This window comes from Tiliqua scincoides, chromosome 5 (genome assembly GCF_035046505.1).
Source record: "Tiliqua scincoides isolate rTilSci1 chromosome 5, rTilSci1.hap2, whole genome shotgun sequence".
In the NCBI taxonomy this organism is placed as follows: Eukaryota; Metazoa; Chordata; class Lepidosauria; order Squamata; family Scincidae; genus Tiliqua; species Tiliqua scincoides.
In genome coordinates this window covers 24277534-24295856 of record NC_089825.1, presented here as the reverse complement: position 1 = coordinate 24295856, position 18323 = coordinate 24277534, and the positions used below count along the sequence as shown (strand labels likewise).

Below are 18323 nucleotides of genomic sequence, written 5' to 3'. Positions count from 1 at the left end.
TGGAGGGGCTGGGAGAAGGAGTAAAATAATACAAAAAGAGACACTGGGAAGAAAAAGTGTAAACCAGTACTTGCCTAGAAAAAGCTCTCATAGGTGTAAGTCATAAAAAAAGACCATACCGGATAATACTGTTAAGAAATCCTTTTTCTAGGGGAAATGTGGGTTTGCAACAAGGAGATGCAAGGTCTGGAACATCATTAATTCAATCTGTCTTTACAATTAAAGAAACTCATCAGTGTGCACTTCTATGTAGCAAGTCCCTAAATAATAAAACAGAAAGTGTTTTATTTACATTACAGTATTTACAATTGTCCCTTTTCTCCTGGCGATTTAAATCGTGATTTAAATTACCTTGACTTAAATCAATTCACAGTGACTAGGGAAGACACGTATTAAAGGTTAATTACTGCTAAATGTAATGCTGTGGTTGTCATCCAGTCTCCCCCACCCCTCCAAACAAGCCACTCCAGATTTAAAAGCAAAGAAGACAGCTTGAAATGGCTAACCATATGGAATTTTAACAGGCCACTGTAGAGGCACAACAAACAGCTGTGATGAAGCAAACCACTAACTGCAAATGTAATAAAATACTCTGCCCTGAAATCCATTCATAGTCCATGGAGACAAGTGTAAATCCTGGAGAGATCTACACCAGCGTATGGTGGTCAGTGTATCATCCCATAAATGTGCTCTGGGAAGTACAAGTTGCCTGTGTGCAGGCGGAAGGGTAATTTAGGGGTAAATTATGTTTGCCTTAGGTGCCTGATGGCCTTATATAGTTTTAAATCAAGAAACTAGATTTGGGGGAAACCAGATCTGTGCCCTACTTTTTCACCCAGGGGGTCCTGTCCAGTTTTGCTTTTTAGTGGTCAGTAAGACCAAAGACAGATGCTCAGTTCATAAGTGATCAATAAAGGTTTACTTAATCAAGAGTTTGAGTTACAAGAGGAATACTGAATAGTATCAGGCTTCAAATCCAAAGCTATAAAAGGACATGGTTCCTGTAATTGGAGGGAGGGGCAATGATGCAGCAATCTAAATCAAGGAAAAAGATTCTGTTGGCAACCTTCAGTCTCGAAAGACTATGGTATCGCGCTCTGAAAGATGGTTCTGGAACAGCATCTAGTGTGGCTGAAAAGGCCGATCTGGGAGTGACAATCCCTTCCACACTGGGAGCAAGTGCAGTCTGTCCCTGGTCTGTCTCCCTGGCTATGGGCCTTCCTTCTTTGCCTCTTTGCCTCAGACTGTTGGCCAAGTGTCTCTTCAAACTGGGAAAGGCCATGCTGCACAGCCTGCCTCCAAGCGGGCCGCTCAGAGGCCAGAGTTTCCCACTTGTTGAGGTCCACTCCTAAGGCCTTCAGATCCCTCTTGCAGATGTCCTTGTATTGCAGCTGTGGTCTACCTGTAGGGCGCTTTCCTTGCAAGAGTTCTCCATAGAGGAGATCCTTTGGGATCCGGCCATCTTCAAAATAAGGCTCCCATATTTAAAATTATTTTAATTCCAGAGAGGGAGCAATAAAGTCTGTACAGGAGGAAAAAAAAAACCATGAGGAAAAGAGTGTCTTGTGACACCTTAAAGACTAAGGTGGTTTACTTGGCATAAATGTTACTAACAAGGCAATCCTAGGCATGTCTACTCAGAAGTAAGTCCTACTGAGTTCAATGAGACCTGAAGGATGCTCAGATCTAACTGAAAGTAGCACAGACGCAGCAATTGCTGCGCCAATCTAGAGTGTCACAAGCCTGCCATAAAGCACGTTACCCAGAGAGCAAGCAGTGCCAGTGGGAAGGCCTGCTCCATTCCGCTAGTGCTAGATCCAGACTGCACACCTCACGGAGCAAGTAAGCACCCGCTGGGCAGCACAGGTACTGGGGGAAGACAGGGGTTAGGGAGGGGGTGTAATGGAGTGAGGGAGGGCAGACACGGGGCACATCAGGCCTAGGAGGGGGAAAGATCCACGACACTGTCACACACAAAATCCTATTCCCCCTTCCGGGCTTGAAAGTCTGACGTGGGACTTCTTGGACTTGCAGTGGCCATTTGGCAGGCACAGATCCAAGTAGCTCCATTGTGCCAACTGGGGATTTACAAGGAGTAAGGGGCAAATGTCACCTTTCCCTGAGGAGATCTCCAGCCTGCTCCTTCCCAGCAATGGGTATAGCACGGGCCGAGCAGCCCTACTGCCCCAGCGCTGGTTAGGATTGGGCTATTATCCCAGGTACGTGTGTATAGGATTGCAGTGTTATTCTCACTAAAAAAAACCAAAACCATTATTATTAATCCACTCCCTAAAGTATCTTAAAAAGTCTTTAGGAAGCTATGATTCCTTGAAAGAAAATAGCCAATTGACCAGGCTTATAAAAGGGAGCTCTGTTCAAGGGATCAAAAGCCAGAGCCCTTAAGCTTGCACAAAGACCTTACACAGGCTCCAGCGCCAAGGTAAAGGAGAGACGTGAGGGGACTGTCAGCTTGGCTGTGTGCTCGCCAGAAGCTTGGACAGCCTCTCAAATATAGCAGCCAAACAAGTTTCCACATCCCTTTTCTGCTCCATAGCTGGAAGAGGCAGCAAGGGCTGATCTGTTTGCTTCTGCGCTGGCAAGGCACTCCGCATTACCCTGCTTGTGGAGTTCCTAGACACATTCCTGGCTGGCCACTGTGGGAAAAAAATGATGCATCCTTCCCCTTATCCCTTCATGTACATTTGTCTTCAGTAGCTCAACTAAGCTTATCTATACCCTTTAAGCCACAACCATCCAAGTAAATTGCTTGTTACCAACAACTGGAGTGGACCACAAAGTGAGCCTAGGTGGGTAGCCCAGCACATTCTGATCCTTCCTCAAGGCTGGTGCTACATGGTTAATATGTACAGAACTGTAATTTAAACATTTTTAATAATGGCCTGCCTGCCTGCCTGCCTGCCTGCCTGCCTGCCTGCCGAAAGAAAGAAAGAAAGAAAGAAAGAAAGAAAGAAAGAAAGAAAATGTCCTCTCCACACCCCACCCCAAATACTCATAGCATTCCAACAATCCCTAGCAACCTAAGATGCTTGCTTAATCGAAAGACCACTTTATGTTAAAGCAAGCATCAAGAATGTGCGCACATTGTTAATTCCCATTAAAGTGAATGGACAGACATTGCTCTCCACCACAGCAGAAATCAAAGGACAACTCTCTCTCTGAAGTTGTGCAGCCCTTTGCTGCATGCTGAGGTGCACAGAAACCTTTCAGCATCATTTTCCCCCTTCGCAAGGGCAGTCAGACCTACTGCACATGACAGCAACATTCATACTCCACATCTCAACACTCAACAGTTCCATGGCAGGCAACATAGCAATCGGGGGGGGGGGGGAAGAGGGACAGATCGAGGGCAACACTATACAATTTAACATGAGTCAGAAGGCCTTCATTCATTTGCATATCAATGACATAAAACAGCATGGATGCCAAGTCACTAAGTTTGAACATTTTGAGACAGTCTTGGGCAATATATGGGTTTGAAATTGAGAGGTCTGGATGCATTCTTGGTTTGATTGCTTATAATGATTATTCTGGTGTGTCTCAGTTATCATTTGATTAATGAATGTGCATGCTGCCTTCAGTATGAATATTTCCAGGTCAGTACAAGATAAAAACAAATAAGCTTAAGACACAGCAAAAAGCAATACAAGAACAAGACAGCAGCAATAAAAGCATACCAGTTAAGACACCAGGGCAATATTTACAACCCATGAAATTTTGCCCGCTAGAAACAGACCACCGATCAGTGCCTCCTCCTTCCTCCACTTTCTCTTTTTTTCCTATTAAAACCACACACTTAACACTCTAACTAAACACCACTGCTGCAGAGTGGCCTTGGTTGGACATTTGGGGGTCAGGCTTGTCACAGATTTTACAGCCAGCACCAGCAGCAGCCAAAAGAGCTAGAAGGAGGACAGCTGGACTGACTCTAGCCCAGGGGTGCTCACACTTTTTTGGCTCGAGAGCTACTTTGAAACCCAGCAAGGCCCAGAGATCTACCAGAGTTTTTTTTACAATGTTCGCGGCATCATAACATATAACATTTATGTGTACAATGTATGTTGGTGTACCTTGAGCACCACTGAGTATAACAGGACTTAATCCTGAGTAGACATGCCTAGGATTAGGCTGTGAGGCTGCAATCCTAGCCACACTTACCTGGGAGTAAGCCCCATTGAGTACAATGGGCCTTACTCCCGGCGTTTCCTCCCAGAGGCACCTGAAGGGGGGGGATGGCACTCGGCGATCTACTCATTTTGCCTCGCGATCTACCGGTAGATCGCGATCCACCTATTGAGCACCCCTGCTCTAGCCCTTTTCTCCTGCTTGGAGGCGATGCAGAGAAGAGTCAGCAGCGATGGACCATTCTTACATCTATGGCCCAATGCAGGAAGTGCTCCACTCCACTCCTTCTAAATGTCATCTGCTCAGTTTTTCTGGTGGCCATTTCAAAGCAGGCTTGCTGCACTTTTAAGAAGCAGTGGAAGCCGGAAGCCACAATCATTTCATTTTAACTGTATATAAATCACTTGCAGAGGCCTCCCCCTGAAAGGCAGAGTACAAAGAGGTTAAACCATTTTGTTGGAGTTCCTCAGAGATGGGAAACATGTCATTTGAGGTCAACTTTTTCTTCAAGGATACTGCTGAAAAATACCAGAATACTTGCTCAATATTTCTGAACATGCCCAAATATGTAATCTTCATATATTAAAAAAATACATATTTCCCATTACTATATGATGGGTCTTGAACTGCTTATTCTTCACTCCCTCACTCACTCGCTCACTCCACGTTTCCTTAAGAAATTTCACCAGCTGAAAGGCTCTAACAGACTATTTATCATGGGCATTCCTGCTTCTGGTGGTTGCCATTCAGATTGCAGGTGCTAACTGCACAACTGAATTCCTTCCCTCCCTCCTTTCACTCTGGCACATACACATTCCTTACACCCAGGAAACTAGATGCTTGGCAAATGTGTACTTGCCTAGGCTTCTCCCTGACATGTTAGTTTGCTATGTGTCAGGATTTTCTTAGGTGGCAATACAACGAAATCATACAACACACACTCACCACGCCCTAGCATTCGGCCAGGAAACTCTCACATAACACTAGAACCAGGGGACATCCACTAAAGTTGAATGTTGGGAGAGTTAGGACAGACAAAAGAAAATATTTCTTTACCCAGCGTGTATTAGTCTGTGGAACGCCTTGCCACAGGAAATAGTGATGGCATCTTCCCTAGATGCCTTTAAGAGGGGATTGGACAAATTTCTGGAGGAAAAGTTCATCACGGGTTACAAGTCATGGTAGGTATGTGCAAGCTCCTGGTTTTAGAGGTTGGCTGCCTCTTATTGCCAGATGCAGGGAAGGCACCAGGACGCATGTTGTGTCTGTTGTCTTGTGTGCTCCCTGAAGCATTTGATGGGCCACTGTGATACAAGAAGCTGAACTAGATGGGCCTTTGGCCTGATCCAGCGGGGCTCTTCTTATGTTCATATGACCGAAAGGGTCAGTCCAGAAACAGTACTACCAGTTACCACATAGTAAACTATTTGTTTAGACAGCATCAAACATGTAATCAACCTTTCTTCCAGGGCATATTAATCTGATGTCCTTTTTGTCATGTCCATGCAGTGAGTTTCATAATCTTTTATATATTATTTTAAGGTGTGTGTGTGTGGGGGGGGGGGTGTCTGTGTGTGTTCCCGCACTCCATACAGACATTCCTAAATCACATAATCCAATTAAACTGGTTCTCTAACCATTTACCTTTTTACCAAAATTTATTTTCCAAGTATGAATATACAATTCTTGTAACATTCAACCATAAAAATACAATATGGTTGATATAGTACAAAGATATGATATACGAAGATGTTATCACTAAGCAGACAAAGAAAAATCCTCCTTAGTTTCTCCTTAGGTCCAATCAAATCTATGAATCTAGGGTTCAGTTGGGATTTAGACCTAGATCCAATCTGAGACACCAGCCTCTGGACTACACTTTATTAACAATGCTAATTTTCAGAGAGTTTCAGGATTCTGGAATATTCACACATACAAAAGTAGTATTAAGATTTTCTCAACCTTATAGTTCACTGGAGAAACAGGATTCTTTTTTTAAAGCATTAAATTGTCTTATTTGGGAAAGAGCGAAATGACTGGGTAAGCAGACTGAACATATCGTTTCTTAAGTGTTGTAGTTTTGGGGCCAGGCTGCTTTTTTTTTGTTTGCCCTAACTTTCAGGATAGATTTATTGCAAACTTTGCCTGCGTTGCTTTCAGAGTCATCAATTACTTTCCAGAATGCTGACAGATACAAAAGAGATCTGAGAAATCAGACCCTCTTCCACTGTGCTTCCCTTCCAACAAGCACTTACGTATCCACCGCTGGAGCCAGAACTGAATCTCTGGCTCACTCCAAAGTCAGGGCCTCTTAAGTGGGGGGGGGGGGGGGGAGGAGCAGGTTCATTAATTACATTAAAGAATATTCAAAGTGCTTACATTCCAAAAAAAATCATGAGAATAGACAGTGGTTCCAATTGTCCAACTTATAGCAGACAGAGCAAACTGCAAGAAGAAACTGAATAATACCAGTCGTATCATAAGAAAGAAGTGACATAAACAAGCATTAAGGGCCCAATCCTATCCAACTTTCGAGTGCCGGTGCAGCTGAACTGCAGCACTGAGGAAAGAGAATAAATGTTCCCTAACTTGGAGGAGGCCTCCATGATTGCCCCCACCACCACAGGATGAAGCGCATGTCCAATTGTCATGGCTTGCACCAGCACTGGAAAATTGGATAGGATTTGACCCTAAGTCAGAATGCAATGGCTGTGTAGATTTTGCACTCCAACTGAAAATGATTGCAACTTGCTTTCTTCCTTGGAATCAACATTATTCCCTGCCAAAATTCACTCTCTGAAAGCAACAGTGGATCAAACAAATCAGAATAAAGTAACCAAAAGTTGCTTTCGTCAAAAACAAAATTCCTTTTACGATTTCAAGCAGATTTCACTATGGGAAAAGTGGTACGGATGTTATTACAAATGGGCTCCAGCTAATGATAAACAGCCCACATACAAAGTTTGCAAATACTTCCAACAAGAATGCAGAACACTGAAACATTCTGAACAGAATATCCATTTTGCCATGACGTCAGGAGCTTGTGGCCATTATTAGAGTGCTAAGCTTCCCCCCCCCCTTTTTTAAAGTTTCTAGTCTTCATAGTAGTCAATATCATCTTGCATTTTTCATCATTATATTTTTCAAATTAATTTCATTTTACAGTTTGAGCAGCTGACTCAAAGTCTGTCGCACCAGGAGCTTAACCTAACCATCCCAGACACACACACACACACACACACATCTCCACTACAGTAACTAGCATGGATGCAAAATTATATTTATGCATGCCATACTGACATCATGAAGCTATCATATACAAGTGAGCAGTACATATCCTACAGCCATAAGCACCTATTGTAACCTACTTATGTTTTAAATTCATGGCACTGGGGCAAAAAGCAGAAAGAACTATGAACGAGAGCAAGGATGGATGCTACTATAATGCAAAACCTTATGTTGACCAGTGGCAGACCTCCCATTTACTTGATGGGGCAAATGCACCGTTAGGACCCCATGGAAGCATCCCTGAAGCTCCTGACATGGTCAGAAACTGTGCTTCCAGTTTGCCAGAAGCACAGTTTAAAGCGCCGGGGAACCTTCAGGAGGCTTCCCTGATGCATCCTGGAGTCAGGTGAGGCACCGTGCACTCCAGATAAGGGGGGGGGGCAGATTTTTGCACAGGGGGCAGCGGCATCCTGTGGGGAGGAGCGCCATCACAGACCTTTGCCCTGGGGCGCAGGACTGGGGAGGTCCATCACTGATATTGACACATTCAGCAGCAGCCAACGCAGACCAGCAGTCCATGTTGCCATACTCTGTCACTGCTAACTTCAGTAAATGGGTCAGTTTCCAAGCAACAGTGAGATCTACAAAGACTTTCAAGAGTATTGAAAATATTTCCCTCCCAGCTGTTATGCAAGCCAACTCCTTATGGTTCACTAATGGTACCTCTACTACCTCTTTGAATGGGGATTTGCTGAGCTCTCACACAACAACTAAAATGTGACTGAAGCTTACAGTCACAGATTCTTTCACCAGTCAGAACTTCACACTGTACCGTTCTCCTTGGTTTTGATCCAAAAGCCAGGCTGTGTCCAAACCAAGTCATTTTTGTGCTTTCAGATACTTCTGCTAAAGTCCAATTTATTCAGTCAATTTCACCCTTTCTAGCCAAGCAACCTTCCTTTCATCAAAACTATTACATCATAGTTTAAAATATCAGCTTTCTTCAACTCCCTTTACAGTTCTTACCAGTATAAAGCTCCCAGTTCTTTTCTGTTTAATCAAATAATTCTACCTCTTACCCAGGGTTTCCTTGTGTCCCTGCCCTCCTCCCCTAGTCTTAGGAAAGCAGAAAGAGACCATTAAAAACAAATATTCATTGAGAAGCTCAGTATTTTGATTTTTATCAGGCAGATGTCGGCAACAACAAGATGTGTTGTCTCCCATGAGGGCACTTTACACAACTATTTTGATCTGGGAGGGAGGGAGTACTTACTCCCTAGCCCAAAATGGCAGTTTACCTAAAATTCTCTTGGGATGTTTGGAAACACACTGGGTGATCTTGCAGCATTAATGAATTTGTTTTTAAGTTCTGAATTAGTAGGACAAGCATTTCAATTTCATCACAGTATTCAGGGTGGATAAAAAAATTTTTTTGTAAGTTTATAATAAACTTGATATTTTTTTAAGAACTAAATGATTTTTTTTACTCTTTTTCAATTACACTGTGTTTGTTTTAACATTAACATGGCTTTAAATAAAATTCAAAATTTGTACACACAAATCCCACCTTTATTATCTGTTAAAAATATTGAAATAAAAAGAAGCTTTCCTGCATAAAAGAAATGGAGGAACCTGGCTTCTGAAATTAAGCAATGTAAATAACATAATGTCATATATTATTTTTAGCACTGTGATCTTCCAACAGAAATAATGGACTAGCAAGTCATCAGAGACACTAGGATCCAGGAGATGCCATTCAGTTTCTCACCAGGAACATCTACCAAGGCCATATGGGTTCTCCTTGTACTTCCATTAATGCCTTCCATCTACCTCAATTGTAAAATGTGTTCAGTACTTAATTTATGAATATTTATGATTCTACTAACAGCATGGGCCTTTCCTTTCCACTTTATGGGGAAAAAAATCACTTGCCCATGAATCACTTCTTGTTTCTGGAATATTGTGGACACGTCTTGTAGTCTGATCCTATATATGCTTACTCATAAATCCCACTGAGGTCAATGTGACAATACATGTTAGTGTGAATAGGGTTGCAGTCCTTGATTGCAATCCTATGCATATTCATTTGGGAGTAGAACCTACTGAATTCAAAGAGATTCACTTCTGAGTAAACATGCACTGAAACTGGGCTGTTACCTCATTCTGTACGCATGTGAAGATACTAAGAAAAAAAACCTTTACTTGCAAACTAACTCTCATCTCTAGACGTAATTGTGCAATCCCAAAATCACGTGGGCTGCACAACCAATGATTTTGGATTATGCTCCTAGATGGGTAACTAAACAGAGTTCTTATACAATATGTACATTTCAGGTTTTTTTTCAAAACTCCATTGATAAGAGCACAAAAGAAACCAGTAGGCCAACCAAATTACATAACTTCATTTTAAAATATCCCCTCTCTCCATACAATGATACTGATTCAATTAATTAACAACCATAATCTTTTAACTGCGAAAACAACCAGTTAATATGCATTTTGTTGAGCAAACACAGGAATTTCAAAACAGAAACCTTGATTTAAGTCAAGGAGGTGCTTTATTTTCCCCTCTTGGCAATTACAATCAATCCTATTTATTCATTATCATTCCTATTACAATCAATCCTGAAGAGATACATTTATAGCTCTTCAGCTACTCTAGTCTTAAACTTGCTGTGAGATTTGGGTTAAATTAAATCACAGAGTTTGCAAGAAAACCAAATCGTCATATTCACTGACTTCTGACACACTCATGCCCTTCACACCACTACTATTCTCCCTTCTTCCAATCCATGCAAAAACAAAACCAAAAACTTTCAGTATGCACAGTATGGGTCTGACAGTCCAACCCTATGCAGTTTTACTGAGAAGCAAGTGGTTTCAACTCGAAATGGGCAGTGCTGCTAGGAACCTTGGGACAATGTCCTAAATTGGGGTTCCCATTGAAAATGGGGCCCCTGTACCTTCTGAAGCTTACTGGCAGCAGACAATAGCTTCTACCACCCAACCCCATGATAGAATGGGAGTGATCTACAGTGGATCAACCTGGCTAGTGGGCTTTCTGATAGGCATGGTACCTCAGCCACTGCCCAATCAGGTCAACTCTTAATGCTATCCCAGCAAATGAATGTTAGTGTGATCTAAGAATATTCTCAGTAGAAGAAACAGGCTCAATTATACAAGTGAAGTATTGTTATTTGGATGTTGCTATTTATTTAACCCATTTATTTCTGCCCAGCTCACAGGTGTACACATTTGACCCTGTTGTGTATCTGCAACATTGGACAGAATGGCTTAAGAGCAGCTAGAACCATAAAGAGATTCCCTTACGAGTTTTTTAAAGTTTGCACCAGACGCAGTGAGTTGATGCAATGCATATTTCCTTCATCACATCATTCAAGATGTGAGAACATTACAGAGATACATGACTATGCAAAGTGTGATGAAATGCTTTCAAGGAGCTCATTTCTTGGTAAATAATCTCTCTCAACCATTTCAGAAGACAGATGCAGATTATGTCTGTCCCCCTCCAGGTTGCTTAGGAAAAAGAGGAGAATTTCAAGTGTTCTTATTAGAACAGTGGTTCCCAAAAATGTTAGCACCAGGACCCACTTGTTAAAATGACACTCTTATGGGGACCCACCTAGCTTTACGAGTCTGAAACAAATGTGTTTCACTTTACCAGCTGCCCAAGCCTGTTTTTAATTCTTTTTACTATGGTGGTGGTAGTGGGGAAACAACCTTCTGGTTTTAAACGCTGCAGCAGCCCTAAAGGCTGGCCTGATTTATGAACACGAAGGGGTGTGGCCATAATGGTGATTGGGCAGCAGTGCTCCCCCACCCCCACCCCGTAGCAAAAGTTGTTTAACTTTTGATGCACATAGCCTGATCTGCCTTCATGGGTGGCAGACAAAAGCCTGCCACCCACGAAGCGTGGGTGGGTCACTAAAGCCTGTCAGTTTCGTGACCCACCAAAAATTGAGTCGCGACCCACTGGTGGGTTCCAACCCACAGGTTGGGAACCGCTGTATTAGACTCGATCCAACATAACTGAGCAGCTTCTGTTCCAACAATGCATCAGATGCTTCACAAGCATCAGGGTCTTTTCATGACCTTGAAAACAAAGTCTTACTCATTGACTTCTGATATCAGTATACAGTATTCTTCCCATTAGTGACAGGAGCCGACAACCTGCTGAACCACAAACCTGTCCATAGCACCAAGAGCATGCACAGGACAACAATAAATTATGAGCACTAATGCACAAATTATGGGCAGCTAATTGACTAGCCAGCAGAGAAACCAGAACTCCCTGAAGCACCCAATGTAAACTACCAGCAATTTCCCCACACGAAGTTAAGACAAAGTTACAGATGACACAAAACCACCTAAACCTAATAATAAAGCAAGGATTGATTTTCTTTTAGATGTGCAATATACTATTGATCTTGGTTTGCAGCAGCCACCTTGAAAGAAATATTACAGTTACCAGTAAGGTCCTAATCCTGCAAACTCTGAAGTGAGCCATGTGAATATACGAAAGTATCTTTTCACAAGGACCACATTTACACGAGAAAGCATGTGTACAGTGATTGCAGAATCTGGATGCTAGTTCATTATAACCCAATTATTCCTATAAACAGAGCAGGTGATATACTTAATGTTTACTAAAACCATTCACCTTTAGTTTATAAACTCATTACTAATTGAACCATGATACAAAGTACTAGCATAAGTTACAACAAGCTGTTAATACAGTCAAAGTTTCTTTTGATGCTTTCTTCCCAATAGTTTTCATAGCTGAAGAGCCAAGCCTTTTTTAACTGAACAACAGCTTGTTTCTTTGACAGTGGAAGGCTCTAGAGAGAAAGTATCAAAAGGACCCTTACTCTGTCCAGGCAGTGCTATTATTCATATCTAAAACTACTGCAGATCACAGCTTTTGATTACAGAACTACCAATACAGAGCGTTATTATTTGATATCCAAGCAGTATATTTGCAAAGCTTTTTGTCACTATCAAAATCATTCTCTAATTTTTGTTTCAAAAAGCATGTTGGCTACAGGTCATAGCAAATTCAAATTGACTGGCATGAATGCTTTGGTGTTGATGGGAAGGTTAACAGTAGCTTACTATAGCTTATTTTTCAAACATTTTCTCACTTTCTCTCTTTCTACTGGCAAAAGCCAATGCTTTTTTTTGGAATTACTGACCATATTTTGAAAATCCTAGGAATATAAGATTCCAGATCACAGAAGGAAACAAACAAAACCGATCGCTTAAATTCCAGTTTAATTTAGAAAGCTTTGAAATCAAAATTCCACAACTTGTCTCATTAGTCTGCTTAAGAGCCCAATACTATTCACGTCTATACAGAAGTCCCATAATAGTCAATGGTGCTTACTCCAAGGTAAGTGTGGATAGGATTGTGGCTTAAGTTTATTTAAGTAATGAAAAAGTTAGTTACAAACCAGCTTCTGTGCACTGCTTCAGACATTTTTTCTTTTTTTTTGAGGGGGGAAAAGTCATGAAATTGATAAAGCTAAAACTCCCAAATAAATTTGGACCCAGGCCCAGGGCTAAAAAAGGAACCTATGAACCAAAGGAGAGGGTCAAAAAATTTCCTGGGATCTTATATTTTCCGCTCCCACCAGGGCCCGTGAGAGGGGGGTGCAGGGGGTACATCATACCTGGGCCCAGTGTCAGAAAGGGACCTGGTAGCCAATGGAGGGGATCTGGAAATTTCCTGGGATCTCAGAAAATGTTTTCATATGTTGTGTGAAGACTAGCATTCATGTTTTGGGTGAGCCCACATAGTTTTAAATATGCAGGAGGTCTGGTCTAGAGGGTAGAGCCTCCATTTGCCTGAAGATTAACATCCACAAGGTCGCCAGTTCGAGGCCACTGGCACCGTGCGACCTTGAAGCAGCTGGTAAGCTGCAGCTGAGCTGTTCCATCTGCTCGGAGCGTGGGAGGATGGAGGCCAGAATGTTAAACCAGATCGGAGTGTAACACCTTGAATGTAGTGGTTCTTGAAAGAAAGAACCTTCTTTCAATTTGTAAAAATCCCTGCGTGGATTTAATAAGCCTGCCTATGTAAACCGCCTTGAATAAAGTCTTGAATAAAGACCAAGAAAGGTGGTATATAAATACTGTATATTATTATTATTATATTACTATATTGTGATTTGTAAATTATGATCCAAAGTTCATATGAAATTTTGATCCAATGGAGAAGGGAAGGGGCCCAAATAATTTTGGTAACCCCAAAATGAGCCCCAAAAAGCCTTTGTACCCCTTGATAAAATTCTTCTCCAAGGCCCTGGTGAAGTGACTCAGTAACTGCAGGGCTCTTTCACAGTGGCCCCGGAGGAGGGTTGCCTCGCAAGAGGGTTGCCTTGCAGGGAGGTGTGGTGAGTGGCAGGTGAGGCAGAGCCTGCTCACTGGAGTCCTTTGAAAAGTTTCTCTGCGTGTATGGATGGTGGGTGCTGTGCGCGGGTTGTGGGTGCTGTGTGCATGAGTTGTGGGTGCTTGGGTACCTCACAGGGCAGAATTTTCCGGAGAACCCCAGTGGTGAGGCTCTGCCTCACCTGCCTCCCCCCCCCACCGCACACCCCTGGTGCCTGGAGTCCCCCTTGGCTCTGTACGCAGAATGCAATATGCCCTCCCCTGGTGCTGTGATTTCCATGCAGAGCACATCCAGGACGAGCATTGGGGAAGCAGGAGTCTCCTCCTCTTCCTCTTCCTCCGCTACCACCAAAGGCACGTCTCCGGGGCAACAGAAAACCCCAAAGAGAGGGCTGCTACCAGTAGGCAACACTCCCCTCGGCCGCGGCTCACCTGCTGCCCATCGATGCGGGTGTTGAGCGCGTCGCGCTGAGCCTCGCCGCCCTCGCCCGTGCTGCCGATCAGGCGGACGGGGACGGTGCTCTGCCTCCCCACGAAGCGGTCCTCAGCATCCCTGCGCTTCATCTCCGTCAACAAGGCGTCTCCTCGGAGAAAACGGGGGTGGGAAGGTGGAAAGCCCCAGTCACCATCATGGCCATCACTCAGGATAGGGGGTCGCTGGATGCACCCACCCAGGCGGTGCTACTAGGGAGAGCGGGGATCGGGGCCATGCCTGGGCACTGCAGGGGCTTGCCAGCGTGGGGGGAGCAGCAGCCACCTCCATCTTAACGGGAGATGCTGCTGGCACATCTTTGGCACCGGCTGCCACAGAGGCGCACGCAGGCGCACCAAACCCCCTGGCTGGGACTGCTGCACCCAGGCAGCAGCAGGATGGATGGATGGAGGCTGCCCCCCCCCCATCCAGGCTGCCTGGGACCCCTGCCCTGCCCGCCTGCCACCCAGCCGTGTGCCATCACGGGCATGCCCAGGTGGGGAGGACTGGAGGGCTTACCTGCATGTCTGGCGCGCGCTCCAGAGAACGTCCCCAGGGCGCACAGCATCAAGGAGAGCAGGGCAGCCACGGGAGGCATGGCTGGGCAGCGGGGCAGGAGCCGTCCACTACCCTGCGACCAGCAGCCAGGCTGATCAGCGCCAGGCTGGCATGGTGGAGAGGAGGAGAGGTGCTCCCGCCCGCCCCGTGGTCCTTCTAGAGGGAGCCGCGCATCTCCTCCTCCTCCTCCTCCTCCACCCTCAGTGCTGCATTGTGTTGGAGGGCTTCCGCTCGCCTCCCCAGCTTTTACTGCATTGGGTGGCTTGCTGGAGCTCAGAGCCTGCAAGCTCCTCCTCTCCCCGCCTGCCTGCCTCTCCCTCCCTCCCCATCCACATGCACAAGCCTAGCAAGCCGCCCTCGCCCCTCCAAAAAAAATCCCCCCAGCTTTGCAGAAGGAAGCCAAGGAGGGAAGGGAAACTGGGAAATGTAGTTACCAAAGTTCTTCCTGAGAGCACAGTATTTAAGCAGCAATTTTCAGCTACTGTGCCTTGGCACATTGGTGTGCCCTTAGTGGTTCACAGGTGTGCCACAGGAATTTGGGGGAAGGTCATTTATTGGTAGGGCCAATGGGGGTGTGTGTGAGCCCTATACTGGCAGTACAGTGGGCCTTGTCCATTGTCTACAACCTAATGGTGTTCCTTGACAATTTTAGTGTGCCGCGAGATGAAAAAGGTTGGAAATCGATGTATTAAGAGGTCCACTGGGGGATGTGAGCCCCAGCAGGTAATTACTGTGGTGTGCCTTGAGACTGTTCAAAAACTGATGGTGTGCACCGTGACAATTTTAGCACTTTCTCAATGTGCCATGAGGTGAAACAGGTTAAAAAATTTAAGGCTCTAGCAGTGGCATAGCGAGAGAGGGTGCAAAGCACTAAGTTTTGCAGGCGCTGGAACCAGGATGACAGGTGTCCTCTTTTTCCAGCACATGTCCTCTTTTTTAACCTTGTGTCCTGGAAAAACAGAGCGCAGAGCGCGATACCATAGTCTTTTGAGACTGAAGGTTGCCATCTAGTCTAGTCTAGTCCTGGAAAAAGAATTTAAATGTCCTCCTTTTCCCTCTGAGTGGATCCTTGCAGGCATTCCATAGCCTTCTTGGCATTAATAAATTATATGTAATAAATTATAGGTGATATAGTTTTAAATTTAAGAGTAAGTAATAATAGTGTTTAAATTGTCCACATGAAATCAATCTATGACTGTTTTTAGCTTTTGTTTTATCATGTCCTACATGTTTCTTGGATGTCCTACATTTTCAGTGCCTTGTCATCTTTTGTGGTTATGACATCTGGTCACCCTGGCTGCAATGCGCTGTGCAAGCGATCCCACCTCCTCCCCTTCGGAGCCATGCCAGGCCTTGGGAGCAAAATGAAGATGAATGCAGGGAGGCAGGCAAGCGAATGCCTCTGTTTTGCTTCTACTGCCCAGAACGGTTCCAAAGGGGATGGTGAGGGACTGCTTACATGGCATGTTCAGGGGCCTGCAAAACTTAGTGCTTTGCACCCCCTCTAGCTAAGCCACTGGGCTCTAGTCAGCTCACGCATCCTTCAGCTGGCACTACCAGGCTTCTAATCAAGCCCAGCTCAGAGATAAAGGGCATCTCTGAACCACTGCAGAATTCTACCACCACTTTTGCCTCTTCAGCCATCCCTGCACAAGCCCCCCCCCTTCACCCACCTCCTTCCCATACTTCTATGGGAATAGTAGGTGACACAGCAATGGTGGCAATGGTTCTCTTCCTGATCAAGGAATGGGATTGCCTCTGTTATCTCTTTTTCCCCATCTAGTGGTACTGGATGTAGGACCCCTTGACACCCCCAACTAGTAAACTTACTGCTTCCGACTTACCCATTTCCTTCTGCTGCTTTACTATTTGACACAGAGGAAAGCAGGGCTGAAACAAGGAAGCTGGAAGAAGTGGACATGGTGTGTTGTGGGGTAAATGTTGAGGTGGCCACTAAGGCAACCAGGGAACACAGGGAGGCACCTGAGGCAGCACAGATTGCCTTGCCTTGCCTCATGAGGTAATTAGTCTGTGGAACTCCTTGCGCACAAGATGTAGTGATGGCACCCAGCCTAGATGCCTTCAAAAGGGGATTGGACAGATTTCTGGAGGAAAACGCCAGCACAGGTTATAAGCCATGATGGGTATGTAGTCTGAGATTATGAGGGCTGGGTAGGACATTTTTTCTGTCATCTGATTTGGCTGTGGATGGCAGTTTTTTTGCCTACCCCAGACTGGCAAGGGAGGGAAGGTATATTCAGTAGATTTCATACATTAAAATTGGTCACTGTTTAATAAAGTAGCACAAGTTCAACCCAGTTGCAATCTGGTGTCTCTGCTGGGGGGAGGATAAGCATAAATAGAATGCTAGATGCAGGGAGATGCAAGTATCTTGTGGTCTCTTGTGTTCCCCCTGAGGCATCTGATGGGCCGCTGTGAGATATACAGGAAGCTGGACTAGATGGGTCCTGGCCCTCATCCAGCAGGGCTTAGGTTCATGGCTGGACTAGTCCTATTTTAATGCACCCTATCAGGGCCTCTGAGAAGAATTTTATCAGGGGGTACAAAGTTTCTTTTGGGCCCCCTCACAAAGGGGGAGGGGGAGAAACAGGGCGGGGAGGGGGAGGGGCAATGGGACAGGTGGGATGGGGTAAGGAGGGGGTGAAACAGGACACAGGGAGGATAACAACACCCAGGAAAGGCTCCAGAGCCCAGGTCTACATGCCCAATAGACCCGGTCTCTTGGTCAGATTATCCTCTATCTTTTGCTCTCCTTGAGGCCAACTGAGAACCCAGTAAATGTCCAGGTATCAAAAAATTACTTCTGCAGCAGCCGTAGTCCCACAGCGGTGCCCCTGAGTTCCTATACACTTCTTCATGGTAAGCAAATACACAAACCAAAGAACTACTATAGCAGTCTCCGCCATGCATGGCCCACAGTAGTGTCCCCAGCATGACTTGCAGGAGGCCAGGTCAGAGAAGGCATGGTGTTGGCAGTGGTTGGGCAGTAACAGCTGAAGGAATTATGCGTGAGCTGCAAGTTTGGGTGAGATAAGAAAATGTAAGATCCTGGAAATTTCTGGAGAACCCTCCTTTGGCTCCTGGGACCCTGGGACCAGGTACAATTTACCCACTGTACTCCCCCCTCATTGGCTGTACCGTGCCAGGGTACCTCACCTAATTGAGCATCTGGGCATCTGCCACACATATACAGATTATGCTGGTAATGCATGGAGAACCTTCAAGAACAGGAATTAGTGTGCATCCTGAGGTTAGCTGATTGTTTAAAGAGCACCCATGACTGACCACACAAGACTTTGCAGCTTGGGGGTGTATCTATAATCTATAGTTTCTTTGATCTCCTACCTTTGTCATGGGGCATAGACAGTGAGAAGCTGGGAACTGTCATTCAGCGATCCTTGGCTTTGAGACAGGGTTGTGAAGGCCTAAAAGTGAGACCAGAGGAGCAGCATGGAGGATCTATTTCATAAATGTCCTCTGGAATGGAATACAG

The 18323-nt window shown here is 44.9% G+C and overlaps 1 protein-coding gene across 1 annotated transcript in view; it reads right to left on the bottom strand.

Annotated features, from left to right (window-relative positions):
- Window positions 1-16453, bottom strand: part of ADAM22 (ADAM metallopeptidase domain 22) — a 142979-nt gene extending 126526 nt beyond the window's left edge. The window contains exons 1-3 of the mRNA XM_066629123.1: window positions 16346-16453; window positions 14212-14460; window positions 2921-2932 (exon numbers count right to left, since the gene is read on the bottom strand). Coding sequence (XP_066485220.1) covers window positions 2921-2932; window positions 14212-14460; window positions 16346-16453 — 369 coding nt within the window. The remainder of the gene's footprint in view (window positions 1-2920; window positions 2933-14211; window positions 14461-16345) is intronic.
- Window positions 16454-18323: the final 1870 nt, after the last annotated feature.